The sequence below is a fragment of the Phalangium opilio genome, unplaced genomic scaffold, assembly GCF_054372755.1.
Source record: "Phalangium opilio isolate 3A_F unplaced genomic scaffold, DU_Popi_V2 ptg000032l_1, whole genome shotgun sequence".
Taxonomy (NCBI): domain Eukaryota; kingdom Metazoa; phylum Arthropoda; class Arachnida; order Opiliones; family Phalangiidae; genus Phalangium; species Phalangium opilio.
Window position 1 is genome coordinate 6,576,743 of NW_028324159.1, and position 19,444 is coordinate 6,596,186.

Here is a 19,444-nt window from a genome sequence, read left to right on the forward strand (position 1 = left end):
CAATGTTACGCCTTTTCCAAAATATTGATGTTTAGCTTCATTGACTTCTCAAATAATATGCCTTTTCCAAAATATTGATGTTTAGCTTCATTGACTTCTCAAATAATATGCCTTTTCCAAAACATTACTTCTATGTTAGGTTAGGTTTGGTTAAATTAGGTTAGTAATAATTTATAAATCATTTAACAATGTTACGCCTTTTCCAAAATATTGAAATTTAGCTTCATTGACTTCTCCAAAAATATGCCTTTTCCAAAACATTACTGTTATATTAGGTTACGTTTGGTTTAGTATTTTCTGCAATAACAAGAAGTTTAATAGGAAAATCAATAGAAAAATAGGATTGAAAGGAAAATTCATGATTGGAAAACCGCCCAAATTGCGGTATTCGGTCTAATGGGATTCGGTCGAACGAGACATTCAATCCAATGGGATTCGACCCAATGGTAGACAATCAATAGCTACAGATGTAGCTAACAATGGCGGTAATAATGTCGTTGCACGTGTTTACAGCAACACCATCTACGAACACGGTAAATTCTGATGCCTCTAGAATTTTGACACCATTATAAACAATAATGGGCTCCACTGGAATATTTTTGACGTCCTATATTGTTTGAAATTGAATATTAATGAATTCCCAAACATATTAGTTAATTCAAAGTCGGAAAAATTGCATTTAATTCGGAAATACTTGGCTCTAATTTGGAGCAGGTTGGTTTTAAATCGGAACTAGTGATTTTAAATCGGTACACTGGCTTTGAAAAGCCGAAAACTGACTTTCAATTAGCACTTTGGATGAGTTAAATACAGATAACGAAAAGGCCAAGCGGTGTATTTGACACCGTTCCGAATTAGATGTCACCACCCTACGTTTTAAACTAGTAATTAACTTACTTTAAACGAGCAAAAGAAGTTTTGATAATTTTCTTTAAAAAGGGCTGGAATCATCAACAACGAAGCGCTATATTTAAGCCCTGTGAAAGAAACCGGAATATTATTTTTAGTTAGGTAATATTGTAAAATCTCTTAAATTTACGTTTTTTCTCGCGTTTGGAGTCTTCTAAGATTATTTTTCCCGTAATTTCAGCCTTTAGATCTTTAGTACTTTTTTTGGGTACTTTTTCCCAAATTGTATTGCTATGCGTTTTCAGTGATTTATTGATTTTCTCATCCGCATTTACATCCGTAATTCTTTGAAACTCCAAGTTTAGCTGTAATAAGAAAACCATTTGTATAAAATAAACCGAAGTTGAAAACATTGAGGAAAATGCGTGTGAATAACATAATTTCAAATTCATTTCCTTAGAGAGATAGTGATAGCATAAGTGAATTTATGGTGGTAGTAATGTCATAATTTAGGACTAAATTGAATCTAATTACAGACATATTCAATCTAACTCATTAATTTCCTGTCTGACAAGTTATTCTGGCTGAATGTCGTGTCATTTTAACGGTTTTTTAGTTGCTTTTAATAAGATAGTAGTTTACTAATAATGCACAGCTAAACCGTTTCTTAACAATTCAGAGTGGATTTAAACCACCGACCACAATCACTTCTTCTCTTTTCCCTTAGAACTGCTGCAATGGTTAGGCCTAATACGAATTTGAAAATAAAATTACTTGTCTATAGTCCTTAAAAGCTGGATAGTCTTCCATGATCTTCAATACGCTTGTTCCTTCACGAATAGCTAATGCCCTGGCCGAAAATGTTCTTTCCATTCGGGAGTCCACCGCGGCTATATAGGCCAGGACAGATAGGCCAAAAAAGGGCTTGACCTAGAACATTTGAACATAAAGATGAAAATTGGTACATGTGTTGTTTCTGACCCAAAAAAATTATACTAAAAGTCCCCTGCTGTAGAGCGCGAGCTTTCGCCGCCATCTTGGAAAATGGCCGCCGGGAATGCCAGCTACAATGTGCTCCACGTTCTTCTTCAAAAATTATGAAAATTGGCACCCATATTGATTGAAACCACATGGACATCATGGCATGTGTTCAATAGTTTGGTCGCCATATTGGAAAATGGCCGCCGTAAATGCTAGGTACATTATATTTCACCATGTTGTTGGAAAATTATTAAAATTGATAGGCATTATAATCAGAGCTGTGTAAACCTCATAGCAAAATATTGAAGTCATTCATGAGATAGTTTGACCGCCATGTTGGAAAATGGCCGCCAGGAATGTCATTTAGATACAGTATACTTTTCAAAATTTATGAAAATTGGTAAATTTATTGTTGAAGACCGTGTAAACACCGTACCTGAATATTGAAGACGTGCTGCTGATAGTTTGGGCGCCATCTTGGAAAATGGCTGCGTGAGATGCCAAATATAATACCGATATATAAATTTTTTCGATATTTCTTTACTGGGTAGATGATTTTCATGAACGTAATAAACACCATAAAAATAACTATTTCCAAGTCTAAGTTATCGACCCCATCTTTAAAAATGGTCACTGAAAGATTACTATCCTAAAATCTGAAAAAAAGTAAAGCAAAGCTATATTTGATGCAGGAATCACAGTGGTGTGAATGGGTCTTTGACTTTAGCGATAACGAACCCATCCCCACTGTTCGGGATTAAATCGTTTCCTAGCTCTTGTTGACTTAATATTTTCGTTAAAAACTCTCAACGTATTTGTAAGATGTTGATTATCTGTCATTACTTTAAATCCCACCTTATCATAACCACATCCAGCTACAGCATGTAAATGAAAGAATTGTTCTATGAGCCTTTTTTTCTCAAATGTCTCGATTTGAGATTCTCTTCTTGGTGTGGTTTTGGTTGCAGACTTAAGACTGAAGACTTTTCAATTCGGGTGTGCTACTGTAGCAAAAGAACCAAGACATTCCGCAACTTCAATGGCTAGGAAACGATTTAAACCGCGAAGAATGGGTATGGGTTCGCGATCCCGAATACTAAGTTCCATTCATGCCACTCAAGACCAAGGTTTAATACTACTAATCTGTAACTGCGGATCCTCTACCTCTACGGTGGATGTGGATGATCCGAATTAATTTGCGCACCATTGCGTGGACATTGTCGCTGTACTATCTGTGATGGATCAGATGCAAAAGGGCTTCTTGTAGCGGAGGGGGCCCGAGTTCGGTGTGCCGGTTCGGGAGTTGCTTGGGTTCGTCCTTGGTTCAGATCGTTCCTTGCCCCGTTCGCCCAGGTGTTGCCTTAATTGGCTCAATCCGCTATTGGCAACCCTCTGAGGGTCGCGAATACATTGTTTCGGTCGTGTGCAGAGGTGGGCAAATTCGCGAATTTTTCGATCATTCACCGAATTTCCCCCGCTTGGTAGTACAACGTAATTCGCGATTTGCCCAACACTGGTCGTGTGGCACTGATGTGCTTGGAGGGAAATCTTCCGTCCCCTCGAGCCTTCTGCTGCCTTAATCCTTCCCTGTCACCGACCACCTTCTGGCTGGGCTCGCCGCTGACGGTGTCCAGCTTCTGTCACCTGCTCAAGGGGCGTTTGTCGGGGCCGCTGGCCGATCCCGTGTGCCTTGACGGCGTTAACGCAGGTTCAATTTGGAATATGATGAGCCACTAGGTAGGTGCTGCGCCTAATCAAGGCCTCTGACATGCAATTATTGTGAAAAAAATTCAGGCGGACGACATGAATGTGAATGAAATGTTAGAGGTTTGTCTTAAATCTAATCTTTAACAACACGAGAATGTATAAACCCCCATATTAAATTATATACCCTAATCAACATGTTGAGAATTACAGCTTTGAATAACTTTTCTTTCTTTCAGAATTTGGGGTAATAATTTTCGAGTGGCCATTTTTAAAGATGGCGTCTATAATATCGACTTGCAGAGGGCTATTTTTTGGTGTTTATTACGTTAATGAAAATCATCTACTCAATATAGGAATTTCGAAAAGATTTGTATGTTTGAAATACATTTAGTATTTCCAGCAGTTATTCTTCAAGATGGCGCCCAAACTATCAGTAGCATGTCTTCAATATTCAATAATAATGTTTAGACGGTCTTCAACATAATAATTACCAAGTTTCATAATTTATGAATAATATACTCTATCTAAATGACATTCCCGGCGGCCATTTTCCAACATGGCGGCCAAACTATCTGATTAATGGCTTCAATATTTTACTATGAGGTTCACAAAGCTCTGATTGTAATACCTATCAATTTTCGTAATTTTGCAACAACATGGTGAAATATACTGTACCTTGCATTCACGGCGGCCATTTTCCAATATGGCGACCAAACTATCGAACACAGAGCTATAAAATTTTTCTATGATGCTCATGTGGTCCCAGTCATAATGTGTACCAATTTTCATAATTTTTGAAGAAGAATGTGGAATACATTGTAGCTGGCATTCCCGGCGGCCATTTTCCAAGATGGCGGCGAAAGCTCGCGCTCTACAGCAGGGGACTTTTAGTATATTTTTTGTTCGGTTGAAAATAACACATGTACCAATTTTCATCTTTATGTTCAAATGTTCTAGGTCAAACCCTAAAAGTCCTGGGCTAATATCTACTGTTTTCTTTTTAAGTTCAGCTTCCGTGAACTTAATATGGTTTCTAATACTAATTTCGTCCTCCATGCTTTCTTCTATCTAAATGGCATAATTGTAAAAAATGTTAATATAGGGGTAAATTTAGATTGCTAATTAAATTAAAAATATACTTCAAATCTGATCTTTTTTTTCCATCGTTTTGGAGTGGATTCATATGTTTTTGATTTCAAAATTTTAGGAGAATCCATTTCTTTCAAGGAGTCTCCCTCATGATTCGTTTTGGGCGTGGAATCGGTTTTTTCAGAACGAGCCCTTTCAAAAGAATCCATTTCATCTGAATAGTGCTCTGTTAGCGGCTCGTCCACTTCTAAGTGTGGAATTTCATCCCGGTTCATCTCTTGTGTTGCGTCACACTTTTTAACCGATGCCTTTCTTTTGGCATAAATTTGTCGTTTCTTTTCTACCGTCTTTGTATTTATGTTTCTTCTGAAATTCTTGAATTTATGGATTAACCTTTTGCTCCATTTTTCCTGAATCATGAAACGAATTAAGTTATACGTTTCTCAAAATCGACATATAGTAATAAAATAACTAATTATTATTAATAATGAATAACAACAATTAATAGTTAGTGAATAACAACAATTAATAATTAATGAATATCAACAATTAATTGTTAATGACTATCAACAATTAATGGTTAATGAATATCAACAATTAATAGTTAATGAATATCAACAATTAATAGTTAATGAATATCAACAATTAATAGTTAATGAATATCAACAATTAATAGTTAATGAATATCAAAAATTAATAGTTAATGAATAACAACAAGTAATAGTTAATGAATAACAACAATTAATAGTTAATGAATAACAACAATTAATAGTTAATGAATAACAACAATTAATAGTTAATGAATAACAACAATTAATAGTTAATGAATAACAACAATTAATAGTTAATGAATAACAACAATTAATAGTTAATGAATAACAACAATTAATAGTTAATGAATAACAATAATTAATAGTTAATGAATAACAACAATTAATAGTTAATGAATAACAACAATTAATAGTTAATGAATAACAATAATTAATTGTTAATGAATAACAATAATTAATAGTTAATGAATAACAATAATTAATAGTAAATGAATAACAATAATTAATAGTTAATGAATAACAATAATTAATAGTTAATGAATAACAATAATTAATAGTTAATGAATAACAATAATTAATAGTTAATGAATAACAATAATTAATAGTTAATGAATAACAATAATTAATAGTTAATGAATAACAATAATTAATAGTTAATGAATAACAATAATTAATAGTTAATGAATAACAATAATTAATAGTTAATGAATAACAATAATTAATAGTTAATGAATAACAATTATTAATAGTTAATGAATAACAATAATTAATAGTTAATGAATAACAACAATTAATAGTTAATGAATAACAACAATTAATAGTTAATGAATAACAACAATTAATAGTTAATGAATAACAACAATTAATAGTTAATGAATAACAACAATTAATAGTTAATGAATAACAACAATTAATAGTTAATGAATAACAACAATTAATAGTTAATGAATAACAACAATTAATAGTTAATGAATATCAACAATTAATTGTTAATGAATATCAACAATTAATAGTTAATGAATATCAACAATTAATAGTTAATGAATATCAACAATTAATAGTTAATGAATAACAACAAGTAATAGTTAATGAATAACAACAATTAATAGTTAATGAATATCAACAATTAATAGTTAATGAATAACAACAATTAATAGTTAATGAATAACAACAATTAATAGTTAATGAATAACAACAATTAATAGTTAATGAATAACAACAATTAATAGTTAATGAATAACAACAATTAATAGTTAATGAATAACAATAATTAATAGTTAATGAATAACAACAATTAATAGTTAATGAATAACAACAATTAATAGTTAATGAATAACAATAATTAATAGTTAATGAATAACAATAATTAATAGTTAATGAATAACAATAATTAATAGTTAATGAATAACAATAATTAATAGTTAATGAATAACAATAATTAATAGTTAATGAATAACAATAATTAATAGTTAATGAATAACAATAATTAATAGTTAATGAATAACAATAATTAATAGTTAATGAATAACAATAATTAATAGTTAATGAATAACAATAATTAATAGTTAATGAATAACAATAATTAATAGTTAATGAATAACAATAATTAATAGTTAATGAATAACAATAATTAATAGTTAATGAATAACAATAATTAATAGTTAATGAATAACAATAATTAATAGTTAATGAATAACAATAATTAATAGTTAATGAATAACAATAATTAATAGTTAATGAATACAATAATAAATAGTTAATGACTAACAATTATTAATAGTTAATGAATAACAATAATTAATAGTTAATGAATAACAATAATTAATAGTTAATGAATAACAACAATTAATAGTTAATGAATAACAACAATTAATAGTTAATGAATAACAACAATTAATAGTTAATGAATAACAATAATTAATAGTTAATGAATAACAATAATTAATAGTTAATGAATAACAATAATTAATAGTTAATAAATAACAATAATTAATAGTTAATGAATAACAATAATTAATAGTTAATGAATAACAATAATTAATAGTTAATGAATAACAATAATTAATAGTTAATGAATAACAATAATTAATAGTTAATGAATAACAATAATTAATAGTTAATGAATAACAAAAATTAATAGTTAATGAATAACAATAAATAATAGTTAATGAATAACAATAATTAATAGTTAATGAATAACAATAATTAATAGTTAATGAATAACAATAATTAATAGTTAATGAATAACAATAATTAATAGTTAATGAATAACAATAATTAATAGTTAATGAATAACAATAATTAATAATTAATGAATAACAATAATTAATAGTTAATGAATAACAATAATTAATAGTTAATGAATAACAATAATTAATAGTTAATGAATAACAATAATTAATAGTTAATGAATAACAATAATTAATAGTTAATGAATAACAATAATTAATAGTTAATGAATAACAATAATTAATAGTTAATGAATAACAATAATTAATAGTTAATGAATAATAATCATTACAATTAATAACAATAATTAGTAGTTAATGAATAATAGTCATTACAATTAATAACTATAATTAGTAGTTAATGAATAATAGTCATTACAATTAATAACATTAATAAAAATTTAAGCAACTTGCATATCCACATCCTGGCTCATCATCCAAATGAGGATATTTCCTAACTAGTAATTTTGATGTCCACACGTGAGAAGGCGGATATCTGTAAATATTTCTGAAATCTGTATAGTATTTATAAAAAAACTTAAATTTTACTATAGCTTACAGGCCATATTTTGACATCTGATCATTGAAAATTATTGAAGTAACTTCTTTACGAACTTGATTTTTGATTTTGGCGGAGAGTTCGTTATATATATTAGGGTCAGAAATATGATTTGGAAATACAGGAAGGACGTATTCCAGCATAAAAGTAGATCTCGATGCATATTCTTTAACGGTTTTCCTTTGCATTCCAATGGACCATAAAACAATAATATATTTTAAAATTTTTTCTCTATTCTACAGGGCCGGTAGGCCCTTGTAGATATGACATGACACCCTTCCGTAATGTTAAAGAAAAAGTCACACCTTTTAGGGTTAGCGTCCCATAGAAAAAGCATTAAAAATTTTCGGTTTTTTTGGCAATTGTGACAGGCCATATGGAAAAACTATAGCGAAGTTAGTTTTCGGAATACTTCTAAATTAACAAGCATTTCTTAAATGAGAAACTTACCTGCTTCGATTTTAAATTAATGAAGTCTAATTTTTGTAATTTAACTAATTAAGATAGTACGTCAAAAAATTACTTTTGGGTCATAGGTCAGCCTAACCTTATAGCGCGCTTAAACCTATTTTCTTCATTTCGTTCTCGTTGACAACTAGAAGGTCCTAAGTTTGTGGGTGCTAACAAGTTACGTTGACTAATTGTAAATGTTGGCTTTCTTGCTGATTTTCCTAATTTCTTAGCAGTAGACTCTAACAAATTACTTTGGCATTTCGTCCGAGTTTGAGCACCTTTATATGTATTTTCTAATTAACTGTAGCACCCTTAATAAGAAATAGGTCGTTATCAGGTCGAATTTTCGTCTAGAAAAGTAATTCAGGTAAATTATTACAGTTAATAGAGGTTTTTATATCTTTTGAAGTAAGTTTTTCGACGTTCTTTACGGCCAAGGCTTAAGTTGTAAAGACTAATAGCATCCCATGTTATTTTCCCATAGAGCTTAATACAGTCGAAGGCAGAGGGCTGCCATTACCCTATTTTAGTTACTCTTTAAAGATTATTATAAGGGCTGATTTCCAGCTCTCATTTGTTTTGGAATCCTGTGTATAGTCTGCTCAATTTTATGCTAGAAACATAGCCTAACCGGGACGGGTTAACCCTAGGTTTTTTATGCTGTATTTACCGTGTTCGCTTCCAATTTGATGTAAAAATGGCATACCTATTCAAATTATTAACGTGTTGAAATAAAGATAGTGCTTTTCACCCCGTGAAAAGATCGAAAACTTCAAAATACTACTGGTAAGATGACAAAAAGTTTAATATGTTTTCCCTACGGCAGAGTCGTGATGTTTACGTTAGCGCAGCTTAACTATTTGTTACCAACAGTGGATTTTGATAATTCATAAATATAAGTAACAGTGGTGCTGATTAATCCAGGAGGACAGTGTCGTTATGTAATTTAATTAGTCAAATAATTTCCATGTTTACATCAGCGCAGATTTTTCCAACGTAACCACGTCAGCAACGGAGGGTTACGTTGTTGGCTATATCCACAGTTCACATTGCCGTTTGTTTATTTGTCTAAATTGCTATGAATTGTTTAGGTATTTAATTTAATTACTGTTTTTGAAGCCAAAGTTGCTAAACTATAGAATGATATCATTCATTAACATATGTTATAGATGATCTTTATGTTACCGCAAATTTAGCACGTGGTATGATAAAAATTTAACACATTGTGTTGGCAAGAATGAAAAACTCTTTTAAACTTTACAATTAAGGTGATTTGAAACTCATTTTATAAGCTAAATCAACACTGCCAAACCTCAATCCTTCATTAATTTCAACTTAATTAAGTATAATTAACGTGAATTTAAACATGAAATATACATATTTGGATGAGAACTCGAGTAACTTTGAAATAAAATACTTAATTAAGATTAAAACTGCACAAGCTGTTTGTATAGACCCATGTTTTCTATCTCATACCTAGTTAATTTAAATTATCTTTAAAGTACATTAATAGGCGCGAAATTCGAAAGTTTAAGGTAAAATAAGATTCAAAACCCACTAAAAATTGCAATTAAGGTTAAGTATATATTGAAAGTCATTTATAGCCTAAATGTACACTGCCGAAACACAATCCTACGTTAATTTTAAATCAATTAAATATAATTAACGTGAAATTAAACCAAAAATATTCATTTTTTGGATTAAAATCTTAAATAAACTGTTTAATTAAGATTAAAACTACCCAAGCCGTTGGTAAATCCCAATGTTTTCTATTTCACACTTCAGTTAATTTCAACTATGTTTAAAGTACATTAATTGGCGCGAAATTCAAAAGTTTAGGGTAAAATAATGACTGTGGCAAAAATGTTAAACTGCACAAAACGTTCCAATTAGGGTAAAAAATTCCAATAAATTATACTTTTAAGCTTAATCGTCTCTCCCAAACTGCGCTAAAATTAAGATTAAAACAAGGCAAGTTTTTCGCACAGCCACAGATGTTTCCTATTTCACTTTCGAATTAATTTAATTCATCATTAAAATACATCAAAAGCGCATACATATTTTAGAGTAATTGCAATTAAAGTTAATATTTCATTGAAACTTGTATTATAAACTAAATCCACACTAGATAAACCGTTAAATTAAACTTAATCAAGTATAATTAATGTAAAATTAACCCAAAACACGAATGTTTTTGGTAAATTCATGGATACCTTATAATTAAACTAACAAATTATAATTAAAACTACACTTATCTTTCACTCAGCCTCCATTTTCCTGTTTAATTCTTACACTTAAAAAATTGTCATTTAAAATCATTTTTCCCCATATTGAAAAGAGAGCTATTGAAAGGCGCGAAATTTAAACGTTTTTGGGGGGAGGGGGTATGTGTGCCTTTTTAACAGGAGTATTGTTACAATTGTAATACTACAGACCTTGTATTTCTAATGGAACCGGCAATACCGCAACGCTGAGCCGAAAAACCAGGATGGTAATTGTTTGGACCTATCGGGTGAGGACATTGGAGCACCAAAAACATACCGCGGTGTCACTTGTTGAACGTTAAAGCGACCTTCGTCATTTTTAATCCCATGACCTGCTCAATCTGGCAATCTTTGAAAACTCAACTTTGAGGTACTTCCGGTTCCTTTTGATATACAGGGTCTTCAGTGTAGGAGCTAAGTAGTAGAATTACAGTAGTTAGTCTCGTTTCCTAGCAAAATGCCAACCTATTCCAACCAGGACAAATTGGACAGGATGTTTATTTTGGGTGAAGGTCGCAGTAACGTTCAACTAAAGGCAGTGCTTTAGGCCGAACGGTTTCCACACCGACATTATCCGGTGCGAAGCACTTTTTCCGACATTGGCGAGCACCTTCGTGATTTCGGTAGTGCAAGATCGTGAACGTAAAAGAGACTGTATAGTCTGTAATGAGGATAGAGATTTTGACATCGTAGCACGTTTTGAAGCCAATTCATGCTAATAGTAGAGCGGTGGAACAAGAAGTTGCACTAAGCCATTCTACTGTTTGTGCCAGTTTACAAGGGCATCACTACCGGCATTATCATACCCCCCTACATCAAGCCTTAAAGGGATAGGATCAACGTTTTCCGACTTGTACAAGATGAGGGCAGTTTTAGGTAAAAAAAATGTGCCTAAAATTATGTGTGCCAAGAAAAAAATCGAATTAAAACGTTTAAAATTAAGAAAAGTACGTTAGATATTTTGAAATTCAAACTAGCCGCGAAATACCGCCCAACTTGTTTTTCACACTATGACGTTGCAAATGTCTCTTGATTCATTGGTTGTTTGGAATTAGGAGAATGAAGGGAGCTCTAGACCACTGTATAGTAGCTTTTCACTTTCACTATCACTGGGGAAACGGCGCATATTTGGGGGAAACGGCGCATATTTGAGAAGACCTTTGTAAACATAATTCTGATTTTTCATGTTTATTATCCTTTGTTCTCTTAACTCTCGGTTACGTTGTAGAGTAAGGATGATAGAGATTTGTCAAAATTGTTACAGGTAATGTCCAAAACACCACATTTTTGCGCTATTTTGGCAAAGGCTTAGCTTCCATGTATAATAATGGGATGGCCATATTTTAGCCTAATGGCCCTAATCGAAGCTTTAACATATTTTTAATTGTAAATAAACATAGTAAAACTATTACTATGAACACCAAAATTACAGTGAAACTATTTACCTTCATTTATAACTTTCAAATCATCCCCGTATCGAAATGAGTTATTTTTATTTGGCGAAAATGCAGAATAGTATGAAAACTACTTTTAGGAGTAAATCTACTGTACCTCCGAGCGAGAGGAAAGTCGCGGGAGTAATTTAGTTTTTTCGCTCGTGTTTTTGCAAACGCCTGTAGAGGGAGCAGTGATCGGAGCGGCCCCGAAAACTAATACTTTTAAAAATTAATTAAAAATAGTTAAGTTATTAAAACTATCAATATCTATATATTTTTGAAAACGTAATTTTAGGTTCTATCTGATTTAAAAAAATGAAAGCTTTTCATTAGTAGTCAAAAGATCGATTCTATCCCTTTAACGGACGAGGATTTCGTAAGACGGCAATACCATTAGTCTTACCATGCGTCATGAGTTTACTGCTTGCAAATGTATTGCAAGACATGGACAGTCGTCTGGAAGAGTGCCTAAACCACAATGGTACAAACGTCGAATATTTACGTTGAGGTGTTTACCAAACAGTTAAGAGGTTGCAATTTGAGGCCCACGTTCTAAGACTAATCGTAGGACAGTGCTTTAAAATATTTTGTTGCATTCTCCAGTATTCTTTTTGTACCTTGTCACTCGTTGTCACTTGCATACAATAAAACATGAATTCTAAACATTTATTTACACCCTGTATAATTTAGTATGACATCACCCGTTGGCAGTATTGGGGGTTGTACTTAATGGAAGCTTTTTGTCTGATCTCGACACCACTGTATATGTATACAGTGTACGAAACAAATATTTTTCTTCCATATTTCAATAAGCTTCTTTCATAAATAAAGTGCAACGTTATATGCTTATCGAAATCAATGTTATTAGATATAAGTTAAATGTAATTAACGATACTTAAGTACTTCTTTAAGCAATTAGAAATAGATCAACCCCAAATGTATGACGGTAAAGCAAACATAATTATTCAAAATTTAATTACATTAAGACTGAAGTAACAGATATTATAAAAAACGTCTTGGTTTGGACCAAGGCCGAAAAAACAAACGATATGTGTGAGGTTTATCAATTGCCTGAAGTTTCAGATATTTCAATTTTTTTAGTTATTTTTATCCATTTAATCCTAAATCAATATTAAGTTCAATCAACTGATTTTACAGTTAATCGATCTATTCCCTCTAAATTAATTGAAAAAATTACATATCTACGCTTTTTCAAGAACAATTACATTTTCCGAAAACATTTTATCATGAAATTAATTATTTTGAAGGGATTTCGTGTAAGCACCTTCACGGACATAGTTTTAATTGTTGCTGGCTTGACAAATTTTCAAGTTTGCATCAAAAAAAAACTTAAATCGGTAAGTTGCTAAGAAGACTGATGTTAAAAAAAATATGATAATTGAAATTTATTTTGTTCAGACTAGTTATAAAACGAATGCCGTATACTTAAGACAAAGCAACATCGTTTATCCTGTGTGGTTTTTGTTAGTAGGTAGCACTGGAAAAATATGATATCGGTATAAATATGACCAAAGGTATAGGTAAAAATTACATAAAAAGAAATGTTTCAGTACCAATGGATTGTTATATTCATTTTAAACGAAGAAGGTCACACTTAACTTAGCCCCCCCCCCCCAAGAAAGTCTAAAGTACGAAGAGGGAAATTGCAGTGCAACCTTTCTTTCATAGAGGCGACAATAGAAATGTAGCATTTCGTTATACGAAATTAAATGTATGAATTCGTGCAACACCCTGGTTTGGCATCCACTATTAAATATTTACATTTTCCTTTCGAATTATGTCAAAGTTCGCTTGGTCTTTTTAGACACAGTATTTCAAATATTCAATACTAAGTTCTCAACACGTACTCCCTTCAAAATAATTAATTTCATGATAAAATGTTTTCGGAAAATGTAATTGTTCTTGAAAAAGCGTAGATATGTAATTTTTTCAATTAATTTAGAGGGAATAGATCGATTAACAGTAAAATCAGTTGATTGAACTTAATATTGATTAAGGATTAAATGGATAAAAATAACTAAAAAAATTGAAATATCTGAAACTTCAGGCAATTGATAAACCTCACACATATCGTTTGTTTTTTCGGCCTTGGTCCAAACCAAGACGTTTTTTATAATATTAACTGATTTGATATTTCACTCCCCCTTTAAGTATGCTTCATTTAGAATGAAACTTCCTACCACGTTGGTTCCGGTGATAATTCAGAAGAACTGAAGCTTGGGGATAATGAACCAGAATTAATCAATCCCGTTGTTGATGAACCAGATGAAATCAAGCTGGGTTGTGGTACAGCGTTTTGAAGTAATTCAGACGAAGAATGATGATTACCATGATATTGTTCATTTTCTGACGAACTCTTGACCTAATGTTAATATATTTTTGAATATATTTAGAGCAATGATACCATGCATGTAAAGAAATAAGGATACTAAATATTTTTTTTTTGTAGAAAAATATATTCACTTCACCACATGGGCTTATAGATAGTGTCACTAAAGAGGCTAGAGATAGTTCATTAGTATATCAGCTTTACATTCGGAGCTGTGTTGCCAGGCCCTTTGTGAGCTAAATACGTTAGTGAAGTCAAAGAGGTGAGGGGGAGTGTTCACGCTTTGAACGTTTTCCTCTAAGTTTGCGCGCACTTTTCTGTGCCCTCTTAACGCTTAAAGGAGCTCACTGACGTGAGTGTTTACCCGGGAGTGGACGATTTTTATGTTTTAAAAATGCCTAGACAATGGTCGATGAAAAGGGCAGGTCTCATTTAAATTGTAAATTTTAAGTACGTCAGTAAAAACGTTTATTACTCCCTGCATCAATAAATTGGATTTAGAAAATATATTTTAAATGAGACTTGCCCTTTAAAGTGGGACACGGAAAAAGCAGAGATGGAAGGCATTGTTGGGGAAGTTGGATTTTATAATTAATTAAAAATATTTACCTGATTCACTTTTTCAACAACTTGAATTATCATTTTATTTTTGAGCACTGTGTTCTTCGTGATATTAACATTCACTTTGTAATTATCATCAAAAACCTAAATGATATAATAAGAATTCTTATTAATTTTAATTTATACCACAGTTAAGCTTCCCTATTATGTCAGGTTCTCTCAAGGTTCTTAACTCTAGTTAGTTTGAATGACTCACCTGATACACAACGTTTCCTCCATGATATTGAGAAAGCTCGTCTTTGTTTCGAGCAATATAATCTTTTAGATTGTCTAATGTATTCCCATTAAAATTAATGATGGTTCTATCATCTCCTTTACATAGAAGAACCTCGAAAAAGTTTGATGCCATTATTTCTGAATCTTAAATTAGCACTATTCATGAATTATCTTTCCTTCCTTTCTACACACTATTTGGAGCCCGGCGAGATGCAACTACGAGTCTGCCAGAGATTTCAACCTTAAATTGGTTTTTTGGTATGCGAATTCGGGTGTTACTTAAAATTAACTGGCTCTTAAAATATGCAAGAAATATTAGGGTTAACAAAAGAACATTGGTACATTTTGTTTAGAAAGAAAGCTTGCGCATCTTACATGTCCAATATCTTCCGAGAAGTGAATTCTTTTTTAAAAAGTATACATTTATTACTTTTGCTACAAAGTGATCCGATATCTAAGGGGTCCAACACCTTCCAATTAAGTGATTCAACCTATACTTTGGCGAGGTTAATGCTCGTAGAAACGCTTACATATTTGAACTTCGGTCACTTTCTGTGTTTTTTAAAAGGTTTTTGCGTTAAAGATTCTTATCTCGGTTTTCCTAACCACCGTATAAAACATTAAAAAAATTCATAACAAAAAAAGATATTCGTACGCCCTTCTCCCCCTTTACTTGGTTCTTATGTTTTTTATTCGAAAGGTGGAATAGGAGAGGGGAGTGGACGACAGTTAAAAAATGAAGTTTCTGCCACATTGGTATGCATGTAGAACGTTTTCAGAAAAAAATTGTCTTCAATAGAATCCTTTAAATTAAAACGTTAGAAATAATTTTTATAGCAAGAGTTAATATCATAACTTCATAAGTAGATTATTTATTTTAATAATAGCCACAAAATGGACGACCAAAATGTAAAGCTTTATAGTTGTGATAAGTGTACTTACTACTGCAAAAAACTTCCTCTATTGCTAACACACATTCAGCTGAACCACGAAAACCAACCTCATCATCGGATTATATGTAACATAGGAGGGTGTGGTAAAACATACAAGAAAGTGTTATATTATCGACGTCATCTTCGAAATAATCATCCAACGGCACTGTTGGACGAATTTCGCAATGAATCACCTGGGCCTAACGATCAAGCTGAAATCCTAATGGATCTTGAGCATGATTTTTCAGACCCTGACACTCGGTCAAATTAGGAAACGACCACACGCCAAACACGTCCACTTGTTTTGAAGAATGCAACATTATTAATATTATTAAAATATTGTGAGCAAAATAAATTGGCACACTCAACTGTTCAGGACTCGTGTAACGATTTACTGGAGTTATGAAAAGAAATGTTGACGGCTCAAGCGAACAAAATGTTTGACGAGACTTTAGACTATGAATCCAGAAAGAAAGCAATAACAGACGACATTGAAGCTCTAGCAGGAGTTTTTAACAGCTTAAACTCTATTCACAAGGTGAAACGCGTCTGCATCACGGAAATGGGAATGATTGGACCTACACAAATGACATTTGCACAAACTGCAGAAAGCACTAAAAAACATTACTTTCATTATGTTCCAATATTAAGAACAATTGAAAATATATACCAGGACTTAGAGGCGTTTGATTATCATGAAAATGCTACCCCTGAACCGGAAGGGCAATTTTTTTCTCATTTTTTAAATGGCTCCTTTTGCAAGAAAGTAGCAGCGGACGCCCTTCACTTGCAGATCTATTTTGATGAATTCGAACTTGTCAATCCGTTAGGTTCCAAACGCGGGAAACATAAAGTTGTGGGCTGCTATTTTTCAGTTCTAAACCGAAAATATAAATATCGGTCTAAACTCGAATATATTCATCTAATATCACTTTCCAAATCTCAAGATGTTGACGATTTTGGCTGGTCTGAGATTCTTCAACCGCTTATTTCTGAATTAGAAACTTTAGCTAAAGAAGGAGTTTATGTAAAATGTTTAAACCGCAATATAAAAGGGTACGCGTCTATAATAACAGGTGATAATCTCGGTCAACATAAAGTTGGAGGTTTTACGGCTTCTTTTAATTCGGGTAGAATCTGTAGATTCTGTATGACAGACAAAACTGAGATCCCAGAAAAAATGTCAGAAAAAGATGTTGTATTGAGGACGATGAAAAGACATAAATACCATATATCAAATGTTGTAAGGGATCCTAGGGAATCTTCCCTTTATGGTGTTAAAAGTGAAAGCCCATTATTGAAATTGTCGTATTTTGATTTAACTCAACAACTTACACCCGATATAATGCACGACCTTATGGAAGGAATTATATACCATTTGTTTTAAAACAAGTTTTATGCAATTATGTTTCAGAGCATAAGTTAACTATGGACGAGATTAACTGTGTAATTTCAAATTTCAATTACGGAAAAAGCGAAACTAGTAGGCCCCAGCCTCAAATTAAAAATGCAATTTGTGGGAATGGAACTTTAAAGGGATCGGCTAGTGAGTTATTTTGCCTTTTCAGACTCTTTCCGTTAATGTTCTATAATCACATTAATCCCGGAAATGAATATTGGCTCGTTTACCTAAAATTGCGTAAGCTTTGTGATTTCCTTTTCATTGAAAAAATTTCAATGGTGCAAATTGAGTCTTTGGAAAATCAAATTCCTGAATTCCTAAAAAGTGTTATAGATCTATTTGGGCCTTCGAGTCTAACTCCAAAGTTTCATTATTTGATACACTACCCTAGCTACATTCGCAAATGCGGTCCATTATTTCCAATATCTTGCATGAGATTCGAAGCCAAGCACGCTTTTTTCAAAACCATTGCCGCTAATAGTCGAAACTTCAAAAATATAACTAAAACTTTATCTGTAAGACACCAAATGTTTGAATGTTATAATTCTATAACAACTAAAATTAATGGTATCCAAAAAACCTCAAATGGAAAATTTATGAATCGGTGAGATTTTCCAAAAAACTTACAAAACATTTTGGACGATAAACTTCCTCATAGCCCTTATTTGTATGTAGTTTCTACAGCCACTTATGATAATGTAACTTACACCAAAGGGGGTATATTATTCTTATTGGTTACTGACGACAAAACTTGGTTTCTTGAAATCAGATACATATTTTCTGTTAAATCAGAACTATACATATGTGGTATAATATTAAAAACCAAATCTTTTGATGTGAACCTACATTCATTTGAAGTTGAAACTACTTCAGACTGCTGGGCGCTTTTTCCGGCTGGTAAAGAGTTACATTATCATATGCTTGACAAGTATAAAATTAACAGTAAATTTTAGGTCTCACCAAGATGTAGTGTATTCTAAAGTAAATGTATATTTGTAACTTAATTATGGCTGAATACGCAATAAAGCTCAGAAGTGAAGTGGAAAGAAATAGTAAAATTAATGTTTTTAAAGTATTATAAGTTACATTTGTTACAGAAATAAAATAATAAATGTATAGGATCAATGCACTGTAGAAGATAGCTACAGGTAAAGGGACCGTCCATAAACTACGTCACGCAAAAAATGGCATTTTCTGACCCCCCCGTTCCCCCAGATCACGCTCTGTCACGTTTTCTAAGACCCCTGAAAACCACATCACATTTCTTTAACCCCCCCTCAACGGACTATGATTTGTCTTAATTTACAAATTTAATTTGATTAATTTAAAAAGAGATTTTTCTTTTCCACTCAGAAATGTTTTTCTCGACTTGAAAGTCAAAGTTCATTTCCGTTTTAAGCTTTTACAAATATCGTTTGCCTCTGATTGAGCTTTAGAACTTTATTGTCTGGATGTGCTCGTTTATAACCTTCCAAAATATTTCCATAAAGCTTAGTTAAAGGAGCATACTTAATAGTTTTCGACATTGTCACGATTCATCCTTGCTAATGCTAGTGGCGAATAAACAGTGACATTTGAGAGTTTAAGCTGGCACAACATTTAGCAGTCCTAAAGGCTCATTTACATGCACGATTGTAGCTCGTGAAACACGATTTTGCTTGAAATATCTTTTCTAAACAAGCTCAAGCTCGGCCATTTACATGACTGCTTGTAGCTTCGCCTGTTCCTTGGTTTGGTGTTTTACAAGCTCAATCCGCAACCAAAACGAATTTTGTTTTTTTCTAGCAAGCGCAAAAAAAAGCTACC

General features: G+C 31.9%; 3 protein-coding genes and 2 long non-coding RNA genes across 5 annotated transcripts; all 5 read right to left on the bottom strand.

Annotated features, from left to right (window-relative positions):
• Window positions 1–454: 454 nt before the first annotated feature.
• Window positions 455–1,722, bottom strand: LOC149685511 (uncharacterized). Its single transcript, XM_089871042.1, has 4 exons — window positions 1,624–1,722; window positions 1,040–1,214; window positions 898–977; window positions 455–607 (listed from the first exon to the last, which is right to left on the bottom strand). Exons 1-4 carry the CDS (start codon window positions 1,720–1,722, stop codon window positions 455–457), a joined length of 507 nt encoding a protein of 168 aa, XP_089727168.1.
• A 2,942-nt stretch (window positions 1,723–4,664) lies between these two features.
• LOC149685512 (uncharacterized) lies at window positions 4,665–8,152 on the bottom strand. The gene is made up of 3 exons (XM_089871043.1): window positions 7,965–8,152; window positions 7,820–7,901; window positions 4,665–5,036 (listed from the first exon to the last, which is right to left on the bottom strand). The coding sequence occupies exons 1-3, from the start codon at window positions 8,150–8,152 to the stop codon at window positions 4,665–4,667; spliced, it is 642 nt and encodes a 213-aa protein (XP_089727169.1).
• A 6,162-nt stretch (window positions 8,153–14,314) lies between these two features.
• Window positions 14,315–15,437, bottom strand: LOC149685513 (uncharacterized). The gene is made up of 3 exons (XM_089871044.1): window positions 15,285–15,437; window positions 15,077–15,172; window positions 14,315–14,500 (listed from the first exon to the last, which is right to left on the bottom strand). Exons 1-3 carry the CDS (start codon window positions 15,435–15,437, stop codon window positions 14,315–14,317), a joined length of 435 nt encoding a protein of 144 aa, XP_089727170.1.
• A 42-nt stretch (window positions 15,438–15,479) lies between these two features.
• Window positions 15,480–16,483, bottom strand: LOC149685514 (uncharacterized). The gene is made up of 3 exons (XR_016384080.1): window positions 15,835–16,483; window positions 15,680–15,758; window positions 15,480–15,599 (listed from the first exon to the last, which is right to left on the bottom strand). It is a non-coding gene; the product is annotated as an uncharacterized LOC149685514 (long non-coding RNA).
• An 817-nt stretch (window positions 16,484–17,300) lies between these two features.
• LOC149685515 (uncharacterized) lies at window positions 17,301–18,146 on the bottom strand. The gene is made up of 3 exons (XR_016384081.1): window positions 18,025–18,146; window positions 17,465–17,955; window positions 17,301–17,399 (listed from the first exon to the last, which is right to left on the bottom strand). It is a non-coding gene; the product is annotated as an uncharacterized LOC149685515 (long non-coding RNA).
• Between the last annotated feature and the right edge of the window lie 1,298 nt (window positions 18,147–19,444).